The following is a 22,462-nucleotide window of genomic DNA, read 5'->3' as shown; positions in this document are numbered from 1 at the left end:
TTACAAAAGCAGTAGAAGCAGTAGTGGGTAAAAGAGCTGTTGCCTTAATATAAAGCCAGGCAACAGCACCAAACCTGACTAGTCGTCATCGTATTCTTCACCACCATGCAGTTATAGTTTTTTTTAATGTTTCTTTATTTTTGAGAGAGACAGAGAGACAGAGCATGAGCAGGGGAGGGGCAAAGAGAGGGAGACACAGGATCTGAAGTAGGTTCCAGGCTCCAAGCTGTCAGCACAGAGCCTGATGCGGGGCTCAAACCCACGAACGGCGAGATCACGACCTGAGCCGAAGCTGGACACTTAACTGACTAAGCCACCCACTGGTGCCCCCCAGTTGTAGTTTTTTTAAAAACCCGCTTTCACTTCACAGTGTCCTTCAGGATGATGAGTGGTGCCAGAATAGTATTGGAATTTAATCTTGGCTGGGGCTTTAGAAGTTAGCAAGACCAGCTTCCCACCTAATGCAAAGATTGATTCAGTGGTCATCCTCTACCTGTGCATTTCTAGTGATGAGAGGGTCATGCCAGCCCATTTCACTTTCATACAGCTGTAATTTCAGAAATGTGTTGTTTACACATTGAGGCTCTCTTTCTCTAGAATTTTTACCCTCTGATTTCAGAGATTTTTATAGATTACCACAGTGCTAAACCTCAGTGATCAAAATATGACATACCTATGTTTTTTCAGAGTAGCCCTGCAAATATATGAAGTTCGCTGTTAGATTTTCCCTCAGTCGTCTTTTGTAGCCTGAATACCGGTAGTTTTAGTAATTAATAATAATGAGACCAAAATTGGTAATTTTGTCTAGTGTGATTTTTTTTAATTAATTTATTTTTTTACTTTTTTTAATGTTTATTTATTTTTGAGAGAGAGACAGCATGCGAGCAGGGGAGGGGCAGAGAGAGGGAGTCACAGAATCCGAAGCAGGCTCCAGGCTCCGAGCTGTCAGCACAGAGCCTGATGTGGGCCTCAAACTCATGAGCTGTGAGATCATGACCTGAGCTGAAGTCGGAAGCTTAACCAGCTGAGCCACCAGGCGCGCCCCCACAGTGTGAATTTTTTAAAGTATTGTTTAGTGTAAATTTTTTTAGTACTTTATCTTTTCAGCAAATAATTAGAGCAATCCAAGTTTAATTTATATTTGTATATGTATTTGAACTTGGTCTCTGAAATACATGACTGTTTAGTTTCACTTCCATTAGATGAGTTCTGGATTAAGACTACAATATTAGTATTAACATTTTGGCATTACATGAAATAAATAGAAAAAACACTATTGTCATTTTGCTTCAATATTGCAATTACTAACCGATGGTGAGCTACATTGAAAAGTGGCTTCAAATTGTAGTATAGATTGGAGGAAGCTTGGGGTTCCTCAAGAAAAAAAGGGAGTAAGCAAGTAAGGGAGGTAGAACTGATACATTAATGTACTTATTTAAGCACTATTTCTAGTGCCTGCTCCCTGATGTGTGGACTGGTTTAGACTTTGGGAATACAGCTGAGTCCATGATGGACTACAGTCCTTGCTCTCTTGCAACTTACATTCTAGAGATGAAAGAGTATTTACGGACTGCCACAAGTGCTGTATAGAGATAAACGGGAACGACACAGAGTAAGGCAGGGGGCACTTTTGGATGATGAGGACATCAGGATGAGCACAGAAGAAAAGAGGGGGAGACTTTTTTTTGTATGCCCCTAGGATATTTTGAGAATTACAGTATAAAAGTTGTCTGTGCAAAGGTCGTAGAGGCAGAAAATTTGTTGGGAACCATTGATTTTGCACAGGAGAAAACTGAGGCACGAGTTTAAAAATGGGCAGATTTTAACAATTCACCCAGGGTTGTAACTCATTTGTGAATGAGCTGGGACCGGAATCCAGTTTTCCTAGTTCCCATTCACATTCATTCATTGTTTCTTTTCCTTAGTTTTTTTCAACTGAGTGTTTTTAGCCCCTCAGTCTGTGCCTTGCCAAAATTGTGTTTCATTGCCATATGGTGGATTGAAGGAGAGTTTTAAGGAGTTGCTTTCAGATGGGATGGGAGAAGCCCATGAGAAGCACACACAACCTTTCTTAGAATGGTTGAAATTCAGTGGTTCAGAGACCTTGTGAATGAGAATTATGACACTAAGATCATTTACTTCCTGTAGACCATATGTTCTTACAGATTGAAAATTGTGCTGGATTGGATTAAGGAGAACTTTGGGTTTCTTTTGAAGCCTAAGAATTTTATTTTAATAGAGCTGTAGGTTTCACCAGATGAGGAAAGCTGCAGTTGGCACTCTGGGTTGATTAGGAAGTTAGGAGCTTGGAGGTTGGAATGGTGAATATTGTAGAGTCACTTCTGTGAATACTGTGGGGTGATTTGAACGGCCAGGCTAATGTTCAGTTAGGTTGGTGCCACGTCTGTCTACCTGATTACCCATCCCATGGGGAATTCTCTGTCTGCATACCTCTGGGCCAGGCTCATGGTTTCATTTGTGGCACATCTTAGGGTTAGTGGATTGAGGCCTTGCCGGCATCTGTCAGTCCATTACAGTATAGAGCAGAGGTTGGCCAGGGAGTAAATAATTTAAGCTTTGCAGGCCATGCAGCCTCAGATGTAATTACAGATCTGCCGTTAGCATAAAAGCAGCATGGACACTATTTAAATGTATGAGCTGCTCTGTTCCAATAAAACTTTATTTGCAGGAACAGGTACTGAGGCAGATGGCTCACAGGCCCTCGTTTGCTTGACCCCTGCTATAGAGTGATGAGGTAAGGGATATGGGACGAGTGGAGCTCCCCTAATAAACCAGAATTATTTTTGCTTCTTCATCTTTCTTTTAAAACTTTTGAAATTACCTATGAAATTACCATGAAGTGAATGTGGCTATTCCAGCAGTTTACAATTTGACTTGACATACCTAAGTCAAACAAAATAGGTTTTGATATTTTCCCGAGTTACATTCTTTTTAAGTAGCTTTACTCTATTTTTGGATAGAAGAAAATTTTTTATTTCAGAGGAGGGTGCTCCATGTTTCATACTGTAAACATTGCAGTTGGAATTTAAACAAGACAAGAGTTATTGAGATATATTCTTTTTTAATCAGGCAAAACTGAAATTAAAATTTATGATTTGGGTAGCTAATCAGAAGACTGCAATCCATCAATTTTTTTTTTTTTAACCTTACCCATTTCTTTATTTGGAAAGACTGTTTGTCTGCCAATTATCATAAGTTAATTGGTGCAATACCAGGTCAAGAAATGGCATTGTTAATGAAATGAATTATTACCCTGCTGTTAGTAATGAGGCTTCTGCAGAAATGCGGAAATGTCTGTGAACTCATGAAATGTGAGAAGAATTTAGTCTACGTGTTGATTAGAACTGTGTAAAAATATGTTTGTGTACAATCATAAGGAGAGATTGCCATAGATTTTTCACCTAGTTAGTGTTCCTGTGAAGGAATTTGGGCTCTTCTTTTTATTGTTTGCAGGAAATTTCTGTTTTATCATAAAGTTAAATACATAAATATAATTTTCAGCAGGAATTAAAAAAAAACCCCAGTGGGCTACAATGTGAAATGAAAGTAAAAATTTTGTTGGTAAACCTTAAACTAATACTCAGCGCATTCACAGCATTTTAACAGAATTCGTCAGAAAGGAAGATTGATAGGAATGGTGGTTTGGTTCCTAAAGTGCTCACTTAAAATTATTCTGCATTATTCTTTTCATTTGATCTGAAATGAGCCACTGGAAGGTAGCCTTTTCTGAAGTTCATTCCTGCACTTCGCGATCCCTTTACCTTCATCCCTTCAGTTCATGTCTTTGAGGAGAAGTGTCCCTTTTCCTTGCTGAGGTGTCCTCGGCCACCCTCTGCCCGCCCCCCGATTTTACTTCGCCGGCGTTCCTTCCCTTGCATCGGGCTCATCCACTTACTCGCGGCCATGGCATCTCAGAGTCCTGGCATCCCTCAGAGGCCCAGTTTCCAGATCTGTAAACCTTTTGTCTTTTTTATTCGGTGAACATTAACTGTGTCACAGTATGTAGTACGTACCAGGCCAGTGCTGGGCTCGCAGCAATTGCACAGTCATACTGGCCACTGCCACCGTTGTCGTTGAAAACCGCGTACGTTCCATCCTCTTCACTTGCTTCACTCCCCTTTACTAACTTGCTCATGTGTTCTGCCCCCTGAGACACTCTGCTCAGACTTGATGCCCCTCAGGCCCTGGCTCTGCTTCTCTCTCTTCCTTGCTGTCACACCTGTACCGCGGAAACTTGCCATCCAGCTTCTAGCCCCATCCCGCAGTGTGACCGTGCAGCCAGCACATGCTGGCCTTGCCTTCATTTTCGTCCTCTACCCTCTTGTTCTGGAGTCTGCCTCTTTCCTTTTAGTTTCTCTGACCAGGTGGGCCTGATTTTCCTCATACTGTCTGACTACCTTTTCCGTTTGCTTTTCTGACTTCAAGTTCCCCGGTCAGCCCCCAGATGGTTGTGTTCCCCAAGGTTCTGTTGGTTGATCTCTTTGCCCCCTCCCCCACCCTCTCTCCTCGTCTCCGCTATTCCTAGGGCTTCAGACAGCCCTCCTGTGCAGATGATTATTAAATGGGTAATTCTAACCCTCCCTGTTGTTTTGAGCTTAAGTTAACATTTTGAGAGGTCAACCTTGAGGAGCTGTAGGCATCTCAAACTCAGCATGTCTTAAACCAAATCCATCTTTTCTTGTCCCCAACCAGCTCCTCCAGATTTTCCGTTAGGTGTTAGCAACAGTACCGTTTTCCCAGCCACCGTATCTTGGCACCCCTCTTTTGCCACATCTCTGCCTCATTCTCCACATCACATTAGCTACATCTTCTCAGGTTTACCCTGTAAAGTATCTTTGCTTCCAGAATTCTTTTGTGTATACATATGTAAAGAGAGAGATCTGGAAAGAAATTCACCAGAATGTTTGAAGTTTTTTTATCTCTGGGTGGTGAGATTTTACGTTGTTTGAATTTTGTTTTTCTAACAGGTATTTAGTATTTGTATGCTTGTATCCAGCCTATCACCTCCCAGCCCTCCCGGGTCCTGGTCTTCATCCGGTGGAACTCCTAGCTATTTCCTCAGTGCGCCCGGACTTCTTTGCCTTTGCTCCTTCACTCAGCACCGGTTTCATTTGTTCTTTGCATCTCCCGTTGTCATTTTTCAGGGCTCCTCGCAAATGAGCTTTTCTTTAATGCAGTCGTTCTCACAACTGAATGTGCCTTCTTTCAGGAGCTCTCCAGCCCCTGTGTCACGTCCTGTGTTCTGCCCTCGTGTCTTCTTACCTGGGTTTTTTGTGTTAATCCCTTTATTAGATTGTAAGCTCCACGAGAGCAGAGATTGGCTCTTAATCATCCTTTTCCCCCCTTTTGGTTATAATCTGCCTGTTTTTCTTTGGGGACGACCCTTTTCCCCCTGGCTATGGTTCTGGTGGGACGGCCAATCAGAGTGTCCTGCCAAGAGGATGGGACGCTCTTCCCCTGGAATTTAGATTTTGAGTCATGGGATACGAGGACTGACCATGATTGGCGTGGATTCATCCTGGCCAAGGTGCTCTGAAGAAGCCATTTATTAGTTCCTGCCTCCCAGATCCCTGGAGCTGCTCTGGTTCCCGAACTCTCCGAGGCCTGGTTCTTCAGCTTTTCCTTCGTTATCTGTGAGCTATCTCCTATCCTTACACTAAATGTCTCTCTCTTTAAATTTTAAGTTAGCAAGACAGTTTCTGTTGCTTTTTTCCCTGCCAGTAGAGCTGTTATGATTGGAACTGACCAGACTTTATCATTCTAGTTCTTCTATTGATTCTGATATGTTTTTTTCTTTTCTTTAAAAATGAAAACAAAAAAACAGCCCGAGACCGCTGCTGCTTTGAAACGTACAATAGAAGCCCTGATGGACAGAGGGGCGGTAGTGAGGAGCTTGGAAAATCTGGGTGACCGAGCACTGCCTTATAAGATTTCTGCCCACAGTCAGCGGCACAGTAGAGGAGGGTAAGTGTCTACATGCATCTTGAAAAATGTCTTTGATAGGCTGTAAAGAATACTGGTTAGTTCATCTTAGAAATTATTATAATTTCTCCGTAGATCGCCTTTGTGCCAGGTGGGGTGCGGGTCCACACTCCAGCCATGTTGTGTGTCAAATGGGACTAGAGTAAAGCTGGCCCGTAATAAACCATAATCAGAGTACAAAAGCAAGTCATGCTGGGAGCAACAGGTATATAAGCTTTTGATTGTGGGAAACTGTTCTTGTCAACCTAAGCACGGTTTTCTGTTGACATTTCTTAAGTTTTGCCTTTAAAACACCTCAGTGAGCAATGTGCTGGGCACACACTCAGTGCATCCTTTGTAAATATGTGGCTTGCGGGTAAGAAGCAGAAGGGTGCTCCTTCTGACCAGTGCCTAACCCACAATAGAGAAATGGTTGTTTATGTACTCCAGACAATAATCACAATTTTCTGTTACGAAATTTTTTCTCGTAGCAGCTTCCTCAAACATGTCAAAGGTCTGACCCTGTAGGAATAACTATCCTTGTAGAAATTCTTTGATACCAGTTTGCTTGGTGAGTTGGTTCGAAGCCCCTCTGAGCCCTGATGGTGTTATTTTTACACTTGTGATTTCTGGTGCGGATGAGGAATTTTCTCATATTGTTGAGTTTCCCAAAAGTAGTGATAGAGAAGATGGGAATCGGTTTTCATTGTCGTGGAAAAGTGCAGGAGTTGAAGACTTGATTCTCCCTCTGATACTTGCCAGCCGTGTGGCCTTGAGCGAGTCTTCAGCGCTATTCTCTGGTTCTTGCTTCCTTGGATACTTGAACTCAGGTGGTCGTTCTCCCATCCACGTTGTCGTGGGGATCGAGTGACGCCATCTCTGGATGTCTCTGTGGACAGCACGGAGTGTGATCCACGTGGAGCCGGTGGGCCCGCGCAAGCGCCGTGCACGGGAGAGGCCTGCGTGCAGTCACGCTGCACGCTGAGGCTTTCCTGCCGCCTTTAAACCTGCTGCCAGGGCGTAGCACGTCCTGCGGATTTCATCTTTGGATCGCTTCACCTTGTTTTGTGCTAGTGTTCGGCTTCTCGAGAACACCTCTGAAGAGCGCCTGAGGTGTTGCTAGGCAACATGAAATGCACAGTGGCGATTTTCCTCTCCCACAATCATAACAGTGAGGGATGGAGATTGTGTATGTAACGTTTTTTTTTTAACCACAAAGGGGCTTCATTTTAACAGCAAGGCCGTGAATCCTTTTGCCTTTTTGCTTAGAGAGGAACATATAAAATTGAGCTAAGAATGACTAGTCAGGTTCTCTGATGGAAGGCACTGAGCAGGGACAGAAGCCCGTTGCCTCATTCAGGTGCTCTCAGGGATGGACACTAGGACTGTTTTCTTCTGCCCCTTTCCCAAGTAGCGGATTTGACTTTGTTGAGGGTTGGTGTGACCAGCATTGTAGATTTTGCACTTCTCCCAAGTACTTGGGTGGCGCTGATGCCTCTGTCCGAGGACCAGACTCTGAGATCCGCCGTCTGTGTGCGGTGCTGGGGTTGGGTGCTGCTGTTCCTCTTTTGTGGACGGAATAAGTTCAGACCCTGGAAGAACTTCCCTGGAACTAAGCCAGAACTGCTGACGATGTCTAGCCCTACGTTCCGGATTCCTGACGAGGTGCACGTGCCCCACCAAGGACTCTGTGGCATCTCTCGGTTCATTTACATTTAGCAGTTTTATTTCTGGTTCTTGTACTTCCAGACTCCTCAGCGAAGGAGGAGCAGCATTCTTAAAGTGTAATGTATGTGTGTGCTCTATGTAGACACAGAACCTCCCAGTTGGAGAGGTTCATGTTTTAAGCTTGTTTTTCTGGGATTAATCAATGTCTGGTATGTGTTTGTTTAAGGTGATGTTTCCCAAAGTGTGGTCTCTGAAATACTAGATATGCTCCACCAAAAAATGGTGTGTGTGTGTGTGTGTGTGTGTGTGTGTGTGTGTGTGTGAGAGAGAGAGAGAGAGAGAGAGAGAGAGAGAGAGAGCGAGCGAGAGTGAGCATTTAGATGTGGTCTGATGCCTTCTAGAGCTGTGTAGCACATATCAGTGTACTGATGGTGAGAGGCCCTTCAGTTAGATCCCTTCATTTGTCACCTTTATTTGACCATTATCTTTTATTTTGTAACACTCATTAATACTCTTCACAGTGATTTTTGGTAAAAGAGGAGATGAGGGGCTAATATATTTTGGAGTTACCTGGATAAAGATTTAAATCGAGTGGTGTGTCAGATGTCGGCAGCGTGGAGCTTGAGGGTGGTCTGATGTCCTGTTGACTTCAGCCGGTCCTCCCCCTAGGGTCACCACCCCCGGTGATGTTTGTACCAGGCATTTTGTTCATCTGCTAAGTTCTGTGTGTGCACTGCACGTAGCCACATAAGGTGTTACAAACATGTATTTAGTGGATTATGTGTCAGGATTAGGTACCAGGTGCTGGGAAGGCTCACTTTTTTGAGGTGATTAAGAAGAAACAGGGGACTTGTTTGTTACGAATTCAGCATTCAAAAGTTTTTTTTTTTTAATAATGTTTTTTTAAAACATTTTTTTTAATGTTTATTTTTGAGAGAGAGAGCATGAGCAGGGGGGAGGGACAGAGAGAGAGGGAGACACAGAATCTGAAGCAGGCTCCAGGCTCCGAGCTGTCAGCACAGAGCCTGACGCGGGGTCCGCATTCACAAACCATGAGATCATGACCTGAGCCAAAGTCGGATGCTCAACTGACTGAGCCACCCAGGTGCCCCAGTTTTTGTTTTTGTTTTTTAACTTTATTTGTTGTTGAGAGAGAGAGAGCAGGCATGAGTGGGGGAGGGGCAGAGAGAGAGGGAGACAGAGAATCCCAAGCAGGCTCCGAGCCGTCAGCACAGAGCCGGAAGAGGGGCTCGAACCCATGAACTGTGAGATCATGACCTGAGCTGAAATCAAGAGTAGGATGCTTCACTGACTGAACCATCCAGGCGCCCCTAGCATTCAAAAGCTTTTAACTCTTTGAACAACCCTGGAGGCCATGGCACATATCAGTTTTCGGTGAGGCGCTGATTTGAATCCTGAGGTTGGTATGTGAGAGCTAGTTTTTTAGCTGGCTAATGAGTGAGCCTAGATGCCCTCCAAGAATCCACATCACATTGTGGTGCTGTTGGTATTTTGTGTTTGTTGCTTTTGCATTTTATGGGACGAAATATACGTGCTGGTGGTATTCCTAGGTCTTAGGATGGTTCTTGTGGTTGTTGTGGTTCCTGGTCACAAGGAGTTGTCAGTCTAGTCGGGGACTTGCCAGCATATTGCTGACCTAGGCACCGGCCACAGACTGCTGTATACCACTGCTACACACGTGCCACCTAGACCCAAAAGAAGGATGTGTGGGTAGAAGAGTGCGTAGGTAGGGGAGATACCGCTACCTCAGGGTTATCTGGGGAGTCTCCCCAGAGAAGGAGACAGTGCCTGGCGTTCATTATTATACCAGTGTATGCCAGAAAGAAAGTACAGATGTACAGACGTATGGATGTACGGATTCCACGTGCTAGTTAAGTTGTCCCCCAGGTGACGTGACTTAGACAAGGAAGGAGTTAGCCAGATGCTCTGTTGCTCTTTGGGCCAGGTTGGGGTGGTTGGGAAGTTTGGGTCTTCTGGACCAGCTTTCCAGATAGATAGAGGCTTCTGGCCTCACCACCTGTTGTGTCCAGGCAGTGTCTAGAAACGATTGGAGCAGGACTCAGAGTTGTGGAAGGCATGGGGGGCGGCAGGTCTTACAAGTCTTGAGATTTATTCTCAGCTCTGGATTTGCTTTGGTCTCCTGGGGGCCACTAGATTTTCTCTGCTTTGTACCTTCAGATGTTCACCTTGGTACCTTCATCAACTCAGAAAGGGAAGGTGGGCGTTGGAAAAGATTCTTAACTGCATTCCTCAGAGTCTAAATGGGGACGATGTCACATAGGCAGAGGGGAGCAGCGGGAGTAGATGTTCCTTTAGACCCTTGCTAAAGAGGACAGGCATTTTCTGAGTCGTGGTGTCTGTCACTCTCGGCCACAACCACTCCAGTGTCAGGCTCCAGGACTGCGCATACTAGTTGAAGGCTCTCTTTCCACTAGATGGGGCTGGACGGAGACTGAGCAGGCTTTCTGGTGGAGGAGGGAGAACTGTAGAAGAGACTGTGGTCCATATTTCAGTGTTGGGCTTGTGCTTGTTTTTAAGAGGATGCCCCCGATTGGCTCTGACCATTTTTACCAGGTCCGATTTTACTGCGTTGAGATAGGACTTATTCCAGAAGGCGTGTGTAAAGACACTCTGGAGTAGTGAAGGAGATTTTTCTTGCCTGTTTCTTCCCTTCTTTCTCCATTCTCATTTGCATTAAAATGTGAATAAGTGCTTATAAGGTCTGCTGGCCTACATATAAGATGCCCTTCTATTTACGGGTAAGCAGAATGATAAAAATAACCGGCACTATGGTGAATCAGTGGAATTTTACTGACTCGCTCCCCAAATGTGTCTGCAGCTTACTCCAAGAGAGCTGGCACCCTCTCTAGAGGAGATTGATTCTTCTCTGTAGTTTTCCTGTTAGCTAACATTTCCATGTTCTCGTGCTTTCCTGCCAGCATTAAGTCCAGGCCAGCATCCTGACCCCATTCTTGTGTGAAGGTGCTCCACAACTGGGTTTCAAGGCAGGGCTGCTGTGGCCTTGGAGGTTTCTTTTTTAGTGGCAGCGCCCCAAGATTTGTAAGGATTCTGCTGTAGGTTTAGTGGTTTTAAAAATGTATGAGACCCAACAGATATAAAAGGAAATAGGGCTTTTCCACGCAGAGTGTTCCTTGGTTTTAAGGTGAAGAATTCACTGTCTCAGCGAAGCCTGAAGCCAGCAAGGTTTAGCTGATACAGTCTAGAAACTGGCATTCAGATGGATCTGTTTCCTATTCTCAAAAAGGCTCGAAGATGCTCCATGGTTTCAAATCCCTCCCATCCCCCTTCTCCACCCCCCACCCACCGTGAGCCACTCAGCGCTTCGGTGGAAATTTCCACTTGTCTGCCAGGGGGAAGGGGAGGCTGTGAGTGTGTGACTGTGTCTGAGAGAAACAGAGACAAAGAACATAACTCAAATTCAAGCGAGCGCTTTTACGGTAAACTTGTAAATAACAGGGTTAAAACAAAAGTGAAATAAAAAACAAATACGACCTTTAAACGTAGGAGCGTTGCCAGAAGACGCATATCTTCCTCAACAACCTGGGACAGGGAGGGGGCTGGTGACAGCTTGGGCACAAGGTGACTGAGGGAGACAAGGGGTAGGACCCCAGAGAGGAGGGGGGAAAGGATAGTGAGAAGAGATGCTGCTGCTGCCTCCCCTCCGCGCCCCATGGAGACACTGCTGTGGATGGAGTGTTCCTAGTGGCATCATTTTCCAGTATCGGGCTCAGTCTATCCTGGGGAACCCATTTCTCTGCATCTTCTCAGATCCCTGGGGTTTCCAGTCACAGTAGCGGAGAGATTTGTAGTGCTGAGAGTGTCTTAAGAAATACCGAGGAAGGTAAATTACCACCCTGAATATGGGGGCAGGTTCTATCCATGAAATAGTTCCCTCCAGCTTTTGAACACTGGAACCTGCAGTGAGAATTGCATTTGTGTACTGAACCTCTTTCTGTCCTTTCTCTCCTCACCTGGTGTCAGTCACCACTTCACTCGTGCTTCTGCAGAGTTGGTGCTGCATAGAAGGTCAGTGCTTTTCTGTAGCAAAGAGAGATGCCTGGGTAAAGCTGATTTCTACCTTGTAGGTGAAGTGATTCATTAGAACCACACGTGGGAGAACCCCCATTTAAATGTAAACACTGCTGGGCTTCGTGTTTAAGGCAGTGGCGATGCTTCCATCAGCCCTGGCCGCCTGGTGCGCAGAACCAGCTCGCCGGTGCCACCGAGCAGCACAGGGTTGAAGGTGCTGGGAGTGTATAATGTAATTAGACTTTAGATCACTAAGCTGGGTTCTCCAAAATGATCTGTCCACTCGCTGACTTAAACACTGTTTGGGGAATGGGGGGCTAGCTGAAGAACTATTTTTCCTTATTGGAATGCCAGCTTTTGGGGATGTCTAGGCAGTGGCAGTTGTAGTCCTACTTCTCTGCTCTTTTCTAGCTCAAATCGTGAGGATGGAGGTAAGAGAGAGTCCACATGTGTTGCGACTTTGGTCTTGTGTTTTGGTTCTGGCTTGCTTGGTTAGGGGAAGAAGGAAAAATTGGTATTTAATTGTGGTTATTGAATCCTCTTGATCCTCCCCTCCCTGAGGGCCGGGCTGAAGGGGAGGGCAGGGCCTCTCGGATTCCTCTGGAGACACTGAGACATTCCTCTTTTGGCTCCCTTGCCTTGAACAGCAACTTATCTGGGTTTCAGAATGGTTTCTCCCGGGTAGCCTTTGGGATGTAAGGAGTGGGTATCAGGGGAGTTCAAGGTCATTTTTTTTAGCCTAACTCCCACTTTTTCAGTTCTGTTATGGACCTGTGTGGTCACAGGAAAGGGATCCTTGCAGGCATCAGGAGCTGCCCAACCCCCTATTCTAAGTAGGCTGTTTCTAGGCTTCACTTTGTTTGTGTGCAAAACTGGAAATGCAGGGCTGCGCTTGGTACTGTCTCCTGCCCCTGTCATTCCTCGGGTCATCCTTCTGTAGTGAGAAAAGCCCAGCCGCCAGGAGGCGGATGTCCATGACCACCTCACCATCGCCACAGTCTCCTCCAGAACTGGCAGACCAGTGTAAATAGTGGGAGCCCAGGTTTCTGCCAGCCCAGTAGCCCTGTGACCTCTCTCCCTGCCTGGACTACATGTTCTGGGTGGTCCAGGCCATTATGTTCCTCCTTTTTAGCCTCCCTCTGAGGTGTGCCCGTAGCAGACGTTCACGGACCAGTTCAGTTTGTCCACTTACGTGAAAAAAGAATATATACTGGCAACAACCAGGAACTGGTCATAGTCTTTTCTGTGTGGGGAAGCCATAACGGACCATTGACCCGTGGGCTTGGGCCACTGAGGGTAGATGGAGATTGAGTTTGTTCTGGACTTATGCTTGGTTCCCTCATGGTGGGGTGAGACCACTTAATGCCCTACCTAAGTGGGAGCAGGGGAGGTAGGAGGTTCAGCTTTCACCCAGGACTGGTGAACACAGTAACATCTGCCCCTCTCTGAGCCACTTCCCCTCTTTTCTGTTTTGGTGGTGTTTCATTTTTGTGGAAATTTCCACGGTATAATAAGGAGCATGGGAGTAGAAGCAGTCTTTGCCCACACGAACCCTAGGCCCAGATCAGCAGGGTGATGAGCACGAAATGACTGTCACAGCTGTGGTGGTGGGCACAAACCTATTTGCATTTTGGCCAGTTCTCTTGTTTAGGTTTGGTTGCTAGAGGAGTGTCAGGACTGGTAGGGGGAAGGCAGAGTAGGTAAAAGGTAAAGGCTGTAAGCGTTTTTACAGTATGGGCAATCTTGCAGAAGCCAAGTTGCAGCCCAGTCTTAGGACTTCCAGGCTTTTCTAGCACTTCTCCTTATCCTTGAGAAACCTCCAGAATTCTGGCTGCAGGAAGCAAGAGATGTGGTTGATACAGTGAGGAACTATGGGGCCTGAAGTCTGGAACTTGCTTTTTGACCCTGTGACCTGGAGCAGATCAGTTCCCCAGTTCCCGCATAAGTGACGTGAAGGGGTTGAACTGCATTGCCTTCGTGGTCCCCTCCGGCACTTAACGTTCTGTGATTCTGTAACCCACTGGTCCCAGAGCAGCGTGTGGCTTCTTGTATGCTGGAGTCAGAAGATCTGCTCTGTTAGCACCCTGGCTGTGGCCACTCAGTAGCTGAGTGACCTTGAGCTGGTGACTTAATCATTCTGAAACTCAAAGGAGGCCATCTCTAGGAGGCCCACTTTGAAAACTGCTAAAGCAGTAGTGTTGCTAAGAGAGGGCTCCGGGACCAAAATAACACCCAGAGGAACTTCCTCTTGCGTTTTCTGAATGGGCCACGTGGGGTGGAGCTTCTACTTCCTGCTTATCCTCTTCCTCAGAAGCTATCTAAAAGATGTGAAAGCACTTTGAAAATTAGAAAGTTCTATGTGAGACCCTTTCCTTTTAATTTCTGGAATAGGAGGTTTCTGATAATGTCTGGCATCTAGCTTCCTTCCATCCTTGGGTATTTTTATCCTTATCACAAAATGGTATCCAGAAGCTTTGGGTGTCTTAGGATTATTTGGTGAGTGCGAGTGGATGGGTAATGTTGTTCGGGAAGACTGCACGAGAGTTGAGCTGTGGGCAGTTGAGTTGGTCGTTGGCAACCGTACACCCGCTTTCTTTTAGAAACATGTTTGGTAGACGCTGAGGCTAGCCCACAAAAATGCCTCTGGTACACTTGAAAGGAAAATGGAAGAAAACAATGGCTGCTGAACCCCAGATGCGGTGTTTGAATAACTTGAATACTGGACTGTAAAGAAAGCCAGGCTTAACTCTAGAGCAGGAGATGTCTGTGGACCTTCTGGAGGTAGTGGGCACTTGGAATACTCCAAGGGCTGCCAGTAGTGATTGCCTGGGTTATTGAGTGCCCAGAGCATGCCCAGCCCTTGCTTTAGCACGGTCTTCCATATTACCCTATGTGTGATATGTGGCATTTCACCAGCGCACTGCCTCAGGCTATCAGCACAGGGCTTTAAGTGTAATAAAGCAAAAGAGGAAGACTAGTCTAGGGAAACTAGATGAAAAGCAAGGGAAGAGGAAGGAACTGTAGAATTAAGTATGGTGGGAATGTTGGCAAACAGAGGGTGAGGTCCTAAGTTGTCTGTGGTAGTTTGGAGGGACATTTTGATGAATACAGAACGAAAGAACAAATGAATGAAATAGGAAGAAGGAAATGCTGGGGCAGTGTTGAGTGAGAGAGTTCCCTGCCCTGCCCACCAGGCCACCATAGTTACTGGGGCTTGGGGGAGTTGGATAAAGGGCTGGGGATTGGCAAAGAGAAGGTAATTTATGATTGATCACGGTAACTTCTTAGGCTCTATATTAGAGCCTTACTCGAGGTAAGTAATCAATAACTAAATATCGAACAAATGAGCAGTTCTTAAGTTTGATGATTTGCAAACCTCGTGCCTTCCATGTGGTGCAGAAATAACACAGTGGAATTACACCTTGGAGAATTTGGCCAGGTCGGTGTGTGATTTTCACGGTAAGTACGAATGGTAATATCATCAGTGAGCAGAGGTAAAAGTCACTTCCTAGAAGTTTGCCTGATGATAGAGGACTTTACACCATTTTTATTTCATTTCTTTTTTTTTCTTTTTTGATTTTTTTTTTAACGTTTTATTTTATGTTTTGAGAGACAGAGCACAAGGGAAGGGCAGAGAGAGAGGGAGACACAGAAACCAAAGCAGGTTCCAGGATGTGAGCTGTCAGCACAGAGCCCAATGGGGTGGGGGGTGGGGGGCCTCAAAACCATGAACGTGAGATCATGACCTGAGCCAAAATCAGAGTCTCAACTGACTGAGCCACCCAGGCACGCCTGTTTCATTTCTTGAGAAATTCTGGGCGGCTTCATTATCTGTAATTGCTCCCTCATCGCTACCACCCATATCAAATCATTCACCAAGTCCTGCCCTTTCAGCTTTCTATGTACCATGATTAAATCAACAGCCTTACAGAGGTATAATTGACAACACAGTAAACTACATGCTTTTATTAATACATATTACATAAGGTAATACATATACATAATACATTCACATATGTACCATATGTAGATATACCCACAATATATGTTTGACATATGTATATATACCCATGAAATCACTACAAGCAAGACAATAAGCAGACTGGTCACCCCAGAAGTTCCCTCCTGCCTCTTGTGATCCTTCCCTCCACTTGTTTCCCGTCTATGACAACCACTGGTCTGCTTTCTTTCACTATAGATTAGTTTCTATTTTCTAGAATCTTACTTAGATACAATCAGACAGCATGTACCCCCCCCCCCCCCGCCTTTTTTTTAACCATAGTTTCTTTCAATCAGCCAAATTATTCTGAGATTCATCAATAGTGTGTATCAATAGCTTATTCCTTTTTATAGCTGAGTACTATTCCATCGTATACCATAGTTTGTTTATTGGTTTACATGTTGTTGGATATTTTCTGTTTCCAGTTTGGGATTGTAAGTGTTGCTGCTGTGAGCACTCCTGTACAAATTGTTGTAAGGACTAATGTTTTAATTTTCTTGGATAAATACCTGGGAGTAGAATGGCTTGATCATAATGGCAAGTGTGTATGTTTAACTTTTAAGAAAATGCCAAAAAACTTGTATCATTTTGCAATCCCACCAGCAGTGTGTGAGAATGCCAGTTCCTGTCTTTCCTCACCAACACTTGGTATTGTTCAGTCTTCTTAATTTTAGCTTATATAGTAGGTATCTCTTTGTGGTTTTAATTTGCATTTCTCTAGTGACTAGTCCTATTAAGCATCTTTCTCATGTGCTTCTTTGCCAGAATATATCTTTGGTGAAAAGGCCATTCACATTTTATGCCCCATTAAAAATTTTTTTTAAAATTAAGTTTTGAGAGTTCTTTATATTCTAGAAACAAGTCCTTTATCAGACATGGGATTTGCAGATCCCAGCCTGTCACTTGTCTTTTTTATTAGCAGTATCTTTCAAAGAGCAATTTTTAATTTTGATGAAGTCTAGTTTATCACATTTTTCTTTATGGATTTTGCTTTTAGTGTCATGTCTAAAGAATCTTTGCTTAACTCAAGGCCACAGAGGTTTTCTCTTGTGTTTTCTTCCAGTTTTATAGTTTTGTGTTTTATATTTCAGATCTGTGTCCCATTTGAGTTAATTTTTGTATCTGGTACAAGTATGGATCGAAGTTCCTTTTTTGCATACATATATAGAATTGTTGGCCACCATTTGTTGAAAAGACACTTTACTGAATTGCCTTTGGTCAAAAATCAGCTGTGCGTATATGGATCTGTTTCTGGACTCTGTTCTACTGATCTGTTTGTGTATCTTTATACAAATACCATAGTGCCTTGATTACCATAGCTTTATAATGAGTCTTGAAATCAGATAGTGTTGGTTCTTCAACTTTATTCTTTATCAGAGTTGTTTTGGCTGTTCTAGATCCTTTGAATTTCTCTGTGTACCTTAAAATCAGTTCATCAATATCTAATAAAAGTGTCTTTTAGGGATTTTGATTGGGATCCTTTTGAATTTATAGATCAGTTTTAGAGAATTGACATCTACATAAACCTCCATTTAGGTGGGTTTTCTTTAATTTCTTTCAGTAATGTTTTATGGTTTTTGGTGTAGAGGTCTTGCATACCTTTTGTCAGATTTATCCTTAAGTACTTCATATTTCATTTCAGGGTGTTATTATTTGTTGCTAATATATAGAAATATAGTTGACTTTGTATACTGATCTTGTATCTTGCAGCCTTGCTAAACTCACATATTCTAGTGTCTTTTTTATAAATTTCTTTAGATTCTCTTGTATACACAGTCATTTCATGTGTAAATATAGACAAGTTTACTACTTATCAATCTGGATACCTTTTCTTTTTTTTCTTGCCTTGTTGCACTGGCAAGAGTCTCTAGTAAAATACTGAATAGAAATGGTGAGAACAGACACCCTTGTTTATTCCCAGTCTCAGGAGAAAAGATTCAGACTTTCACCAGTTGATATGATGTTAGTTAGTTCTAGGTTTTGCAGAGATGCCTTTTGTAAGGTTGAAGAAGTTCCTTTGTAGTCTTACTTTGCAGAGAGTTTATCAGAAATGGATATGAAATTTTGTTAAATGCTGCTGCTTTTTTTTTTTTTTTTTTTTTGCTATTATTGGAATGATCACATGATTTTTCTTTTTTAGTTTGCTAATAGGATTTACATTGATTTAAAATGTTGAACCAGGGGCGCCTGGGTGGCTCAGTCGGCTAAGCGTCTGACTTCAGCTCAGGTCACGATCTCACGGTCTGTGAGTTCGAGCCCCGCGTCGGGCTCTGGGCTGATGGCCCGGAGCCTGGAGCCTGCTTCCGATTCTGTGTCTCCCTCTCTCTCTGCCCCTCCCCCATTCATGCTCTGTCTCTCTCTGTCTCAAAAATAAACAAACATTAAAAAAAAAAATGTTAAACCAGTCTTGCTTTCTGTGATAAACTCTGCCTGATCATGATACATTATTCTTTTCATATATTTTAGTAGTCAGTTTGCTAAATTTTTTTTTCATTTATGTTCATGAGAGATATTGATCAGTTTTTTCTTTTCTTGTAATGTCTTTGTCTTGTTTTGCCATAAGGGTAATGCTGGCTTCATAGAACACATTGAGAAGTGTTTTCTTATTTTCTGGACCAGTTTGTGCCAAAACTGGCACAAAATTTCCCCCTCAGACGTTTGGTGGAATTCATTGGTGAAACCATGTGGGTCTTTGGTTTCCTTTGTGGAAACGCTTATAACTACAAATTTAATTTCTTTAATAGATATAGGGCTATCCAGGTTATCTATTTCTTTTGGAGTGAGTTTTGGTAGTTTGCATTTTTTCAAGGAATTTCATCTAAGTTGTCAAATTTATTGCAAAATTTGTTTATAATAATAGTCTGTCATATCCTGTTATCATTTCACCTCTCCCATTCCTGAATATTAGTAATTTGTCTCTTTATTTTTTTCTGCTGATCAGTCTGACTAGAGATGTATCAATTTTACTGATCTCGGTGAACTAGTATTTATTTGGTTTTGTTGATGTTTTCTTGTTTTTCTGTTTTCTGCTTCAGAGATTTCTGCTCTGATCTTTATTTTCCCTTCCTTCCTTCCTTCCTTCCTTCCTTCTTTCCTTCATTTTCTTCTCTCTTCTCCTCTCTTCTTTTTTTTTTTGTCTTAGTTTGTGCTTAATTTGCTCTTCTTTTTCTGTTTTTTTTTAAGGTAGAAATTTTGAGGCTTTTCCTCTTTTCTTACATAAGTGTTTAGTGCTACAAATTTCCTGCTTTAGTGGCATTCTGATATGTTGCTTTCATTTTCATTCAATTCACATTTCCTTTTGACTTCTTATTTGACCTGTAGGCTATTTAGATGTATGTTTAGTTTTCAAGTATTTGGAGATTTTCCCGAGTTTTTTCTGTGTGATTCAAGTCCTTTTAGATTTATTGAGACTTGTTTTATGGCCCAGAATATGGTTGACCTTGGTAAATGTGCTGTTTGCAGTTGAGAACAACGTGTATCCTGCTCTTTTTGTTTGGAGGGTCTATAAAGATCAGACCTAGTTGGTTGATGGTGGTGCTCATTTTTTGTATATCCTTGCTGGTTTTCTGTATAGTAGTTTTATTGATTACTGAGAGGAATATTAAAAGTCACCAACTATAGTTGTGAATTTCTCTTGTCAGTTCTGTTAGTTTTCTTCCTGTATGAAGAAGTTCTGTTGTTTGATACATACGCATTTAGGATTGCTGTGTCTTCTTGGTGAACTGATTGTTACATACTATCTTTTTCTATCCCTCGTAATTTTCTTTGCTCTGAGATCTACTTTAATATTATTGCAGCCACTGGAGCTTTCTTTTGATTAGTGTTTTTGCATAGTATATGTTTTTCTTCCATTCCACTTTGAATAATTACTTACTTGAAAAACTTTCCCACTAGGCTTGGCTAAGGGTGAACGATCACCTGGCAAGTTGTTTTGTGAGTTTGAACCCTCTTTGTATGGAATTACACAAAACGTCATCCTTTTTCCTGTAACTTCCTTCCTTGCTGCATTTGTCCATTTTCAGTTTGGTCTCTCCTGCTTTCCGTGAGAATTCCACCTTTCAAGCTAACATAACACTACTGCTGTCAGATACTTACTGTGGACCTGCTGTGTGTTAGTCTCTGTTCAGGGTGCTGGGGAGAGATTAACAAAGTCCTTCTTACGGCAACTATGTTTTGGTGGAGTGAGATAGACAGTAGACAACCATATGCTGTATCGGTGGTGATAAGCTCTGTGGGAAAAAATAGAGAGTAAGAGAGAGTAATGAGGCTTGGTACGTGGAGCAAGGAGGATGTTGCATTAGGAGAAGTGATCAAAGAGGTCCTCTCTACAAGGTGACATTTGGACAGAGACATGACAGAGGTGAGGGGTGAGCTATGGGGAACTCGAGCGAAGAACATTTCTGGCAGAAGGAACAGTGAGAATGAAGACCTAGGATGGGAATATGTTCGGGGAGGAGAGTGTGGCTGCAACAAAGTAAGTGATGTCAAAGGTCACCTTAGCCAGATGGAACACTGCAGAATTCTGAATGACTGCACTGAAAACTGGCCTTTTGCAGCACTGTGGTTCAAACCAAACGGTACAAGGGAGGCTTAAACTTTTAGAACTGAGAGGAGGGCGTGGGCAGGGAGAAGGGCTGCTGCTGCTTTTGTGACATCAACCAGCTGAGCCCATCAAGTTGTTGATGTGATGAAGCCAGTGAGCTGTAGGAGATGCCCTTCTGCGTTATTCTGCTGTGAGTGGAGGAACGTTACATTCTTTCTCTTGCTCAGGATTCACAGAATTTTCTTTCTGGTCTTTGTCAGTTCTTGAACATGGAGGGTAGTCTTAGACAAGTCCCAGGCCTTTCAGAATGTTTTTCCTTATTTGTGAAGTGTGGCTGGTGGTCTGCACTGTCTCTGGTGCACTGAGTTACTTGTGTAACCCTTTGGAAAACTATAAGGCCTTCCCTAATAAGATGTTTTCTCAAAAATAGTTTGCAAAATCCAGCCTTGTTGAATAGTAAATTCTGCTCTTAAACCCATCATTTTACCATATTGTCTCTATTTCCCTCTCTATGTAAAGTCACGGCACTTTTTGCTACCACAGAGTTTGGATTCGGATTTTCCTAAGAGTGTTAATGAGAAGAGCCATAGGAAGGGTGGGGGGTGGGCAAACACTTCTGTTTAGCTGGTCAGCTGGTACTTTCTATTTTGACAAAGGTGTGTATGTGTTTTTGTGTAGTTGATCTTTATCTGGGCAGGAGTAGAAAACATTGTCCAAAATAGTGGAAGTGTTATATTTCAGAATGCAGGAATTCACACATTTTTATTTTATTGCAGGTATTTCTTGGTGGATTTTTATGCACCAACAACCGCTGTGGAAAGCATAATGGAACATTTGTCTCGAGACATTGATGTGATTAGACCGAATGTTGTAAAACACCCTCTGACCCAGGAAGTAAAAGCGTGTGAAGGGATTGTCCCAGTCCCACTTGAAGAAAAACTATATTCCACGAAGAAGAGGAAGTGAGAAGATTTACCAGATTATAGCTTTATATTTAATTCTATCACTTTTGAGTACCATGGATTAATAATTTACAGACTTGACCCTTATATAAGAGTGTGTTACAGGTGCCATTTGATTTTTCGAAGGTATTTTTTAGCTCTTGATCTCCCTTGCCCTAAGAGGTTGGGGAAGGGCTCGGCTTAGAGCCACTTTGTAATCTGTGGTACCAGCACGTTGTTCTTGACGTCATTTCTTGCGTCTGATTTTTTTGTTGGTGAGGACTTTGCCCTACAACAACGCTAACACCATTTTGAAGAGCAAAGCTTCTGAAAACTGCCTCAGACTGCAAACTCGTTATTCAGGCTAGTCAACCATGCAAAATAAAAATTTAAGACCACTGCATTTATACGAGTAACTTTTGACCAGAATAATAAACATAATTTCAGAAAAACTCGGGGAGGTCTTTTGTCTCTTCACCTGCCCTAGCACAGCGAACTGCCGGAGGCCCTGAGCGCCGTCTGCCCAGAAGCCCGGAATGCCCTCAGTGCGTGGGAGGGTTACCTGGTTACCAGCCCAAGTGCAGAGACTAGGAGAAGTCAGGGGCGAGGGTGGGGCAGGGATGTGTGTGTCCCTCCACTACCGGGCATTCTATAAAATCAGTGACTTTTTCTCTTATCTCACAGTTAACTTGACCATAGGTGGGTGTTGCTGTCTGTAGAGGGACGTGAAGTGCTGTGGCTTGAGCTCTCGCGCTGCTTCCTCTCATTCTTCTGCACTCCCCCCGCCCCCGCCCACACCTGCCTCCTCCCCTCTCCCCCTACCCTGACCAGTTGGAAGCTGGTGGGGTTGCCCAAAGAGCTGGCTGGCACCAGTGCCTGTGGCCAGTGGTGGCACTCTGAGCTCTTAACTTAGGGAGACTTCCAAGGAGCTACATCTCTTTTTTTCTGCATTTTATTTGATACTTACAGACCTGCTTTTTAAAACCACATCTTGAAATAAAAAGACAAGTTTTGTATTGAGCGTTTTTTGTTTTGGCAGGGGAGAGGTTGGTTGTAGGATGTTGTTACGCTTTTGAGACTAAGAACCAACTGGTCTTTGCTTGAACTGGGTGCAATTAAGGTTACCATATTTAGCAAATAGAAATGCAGGGTGCCCAGTTAAATTGGAATTGCAGATAAACAACGAATCTTTTTTTCCTCGTAAGCATGCCCCAATGTTGCATGGAACACACTTAGAGCAAAAAGCGATGTGCCGTT

The 22,462-nt window shown here is 43.5% G+C and overlaps 1 protein-coding gene across 2 annotated transcripts in view; it reads left to right on the top strand.

Annotated features, from left to right (window-relative positions):
* MRPS6 (mitochondrial ribosomal protein S6) overlaps positions 1 to 21,657 on the top strand; it is a 67,446-nt gene extending 45,789 nt beyond the window's left edge. For both annotated transcript variants that reach the window (XM_042903204.1, XM_042903203.1), the window contains exons 2-3: positions 5,846 to 5,985; positions 21,041 to 21,657. In XM_042903204.1, coding sequence (XP_042759138.1) covers positions 5,846 to 5,985; positions 21,041 to 21,230 — 330 coding nt within the window. In that variant the 3' untranslated portion in view covers positions 21,231 to 21,657. The remainder of the gene's footprint in view (positions 1 to 5,845; positions 5,986 to 21,040) is intronic.
* Positions 21,658 to 22,462: the final 805 nt, after the last annotated feature.

The sequence above is a fragment of the Panthera leo genome, chromosome C2 (assembly GCF_018350215.1).
Source record: "Panthera leo isolate Ple1 chromosome C2, P.leo_Ple1_pat1.1, whole genome shotgun sequence".
NCBI lineage: Eukaryota > Metazoa > Chordata > Mammalia > Carnivora > Felidae > Panthera > Panthera leo.
This window is presented reverse-complemented; position numbering and strand designations above follow the sequence as displayed.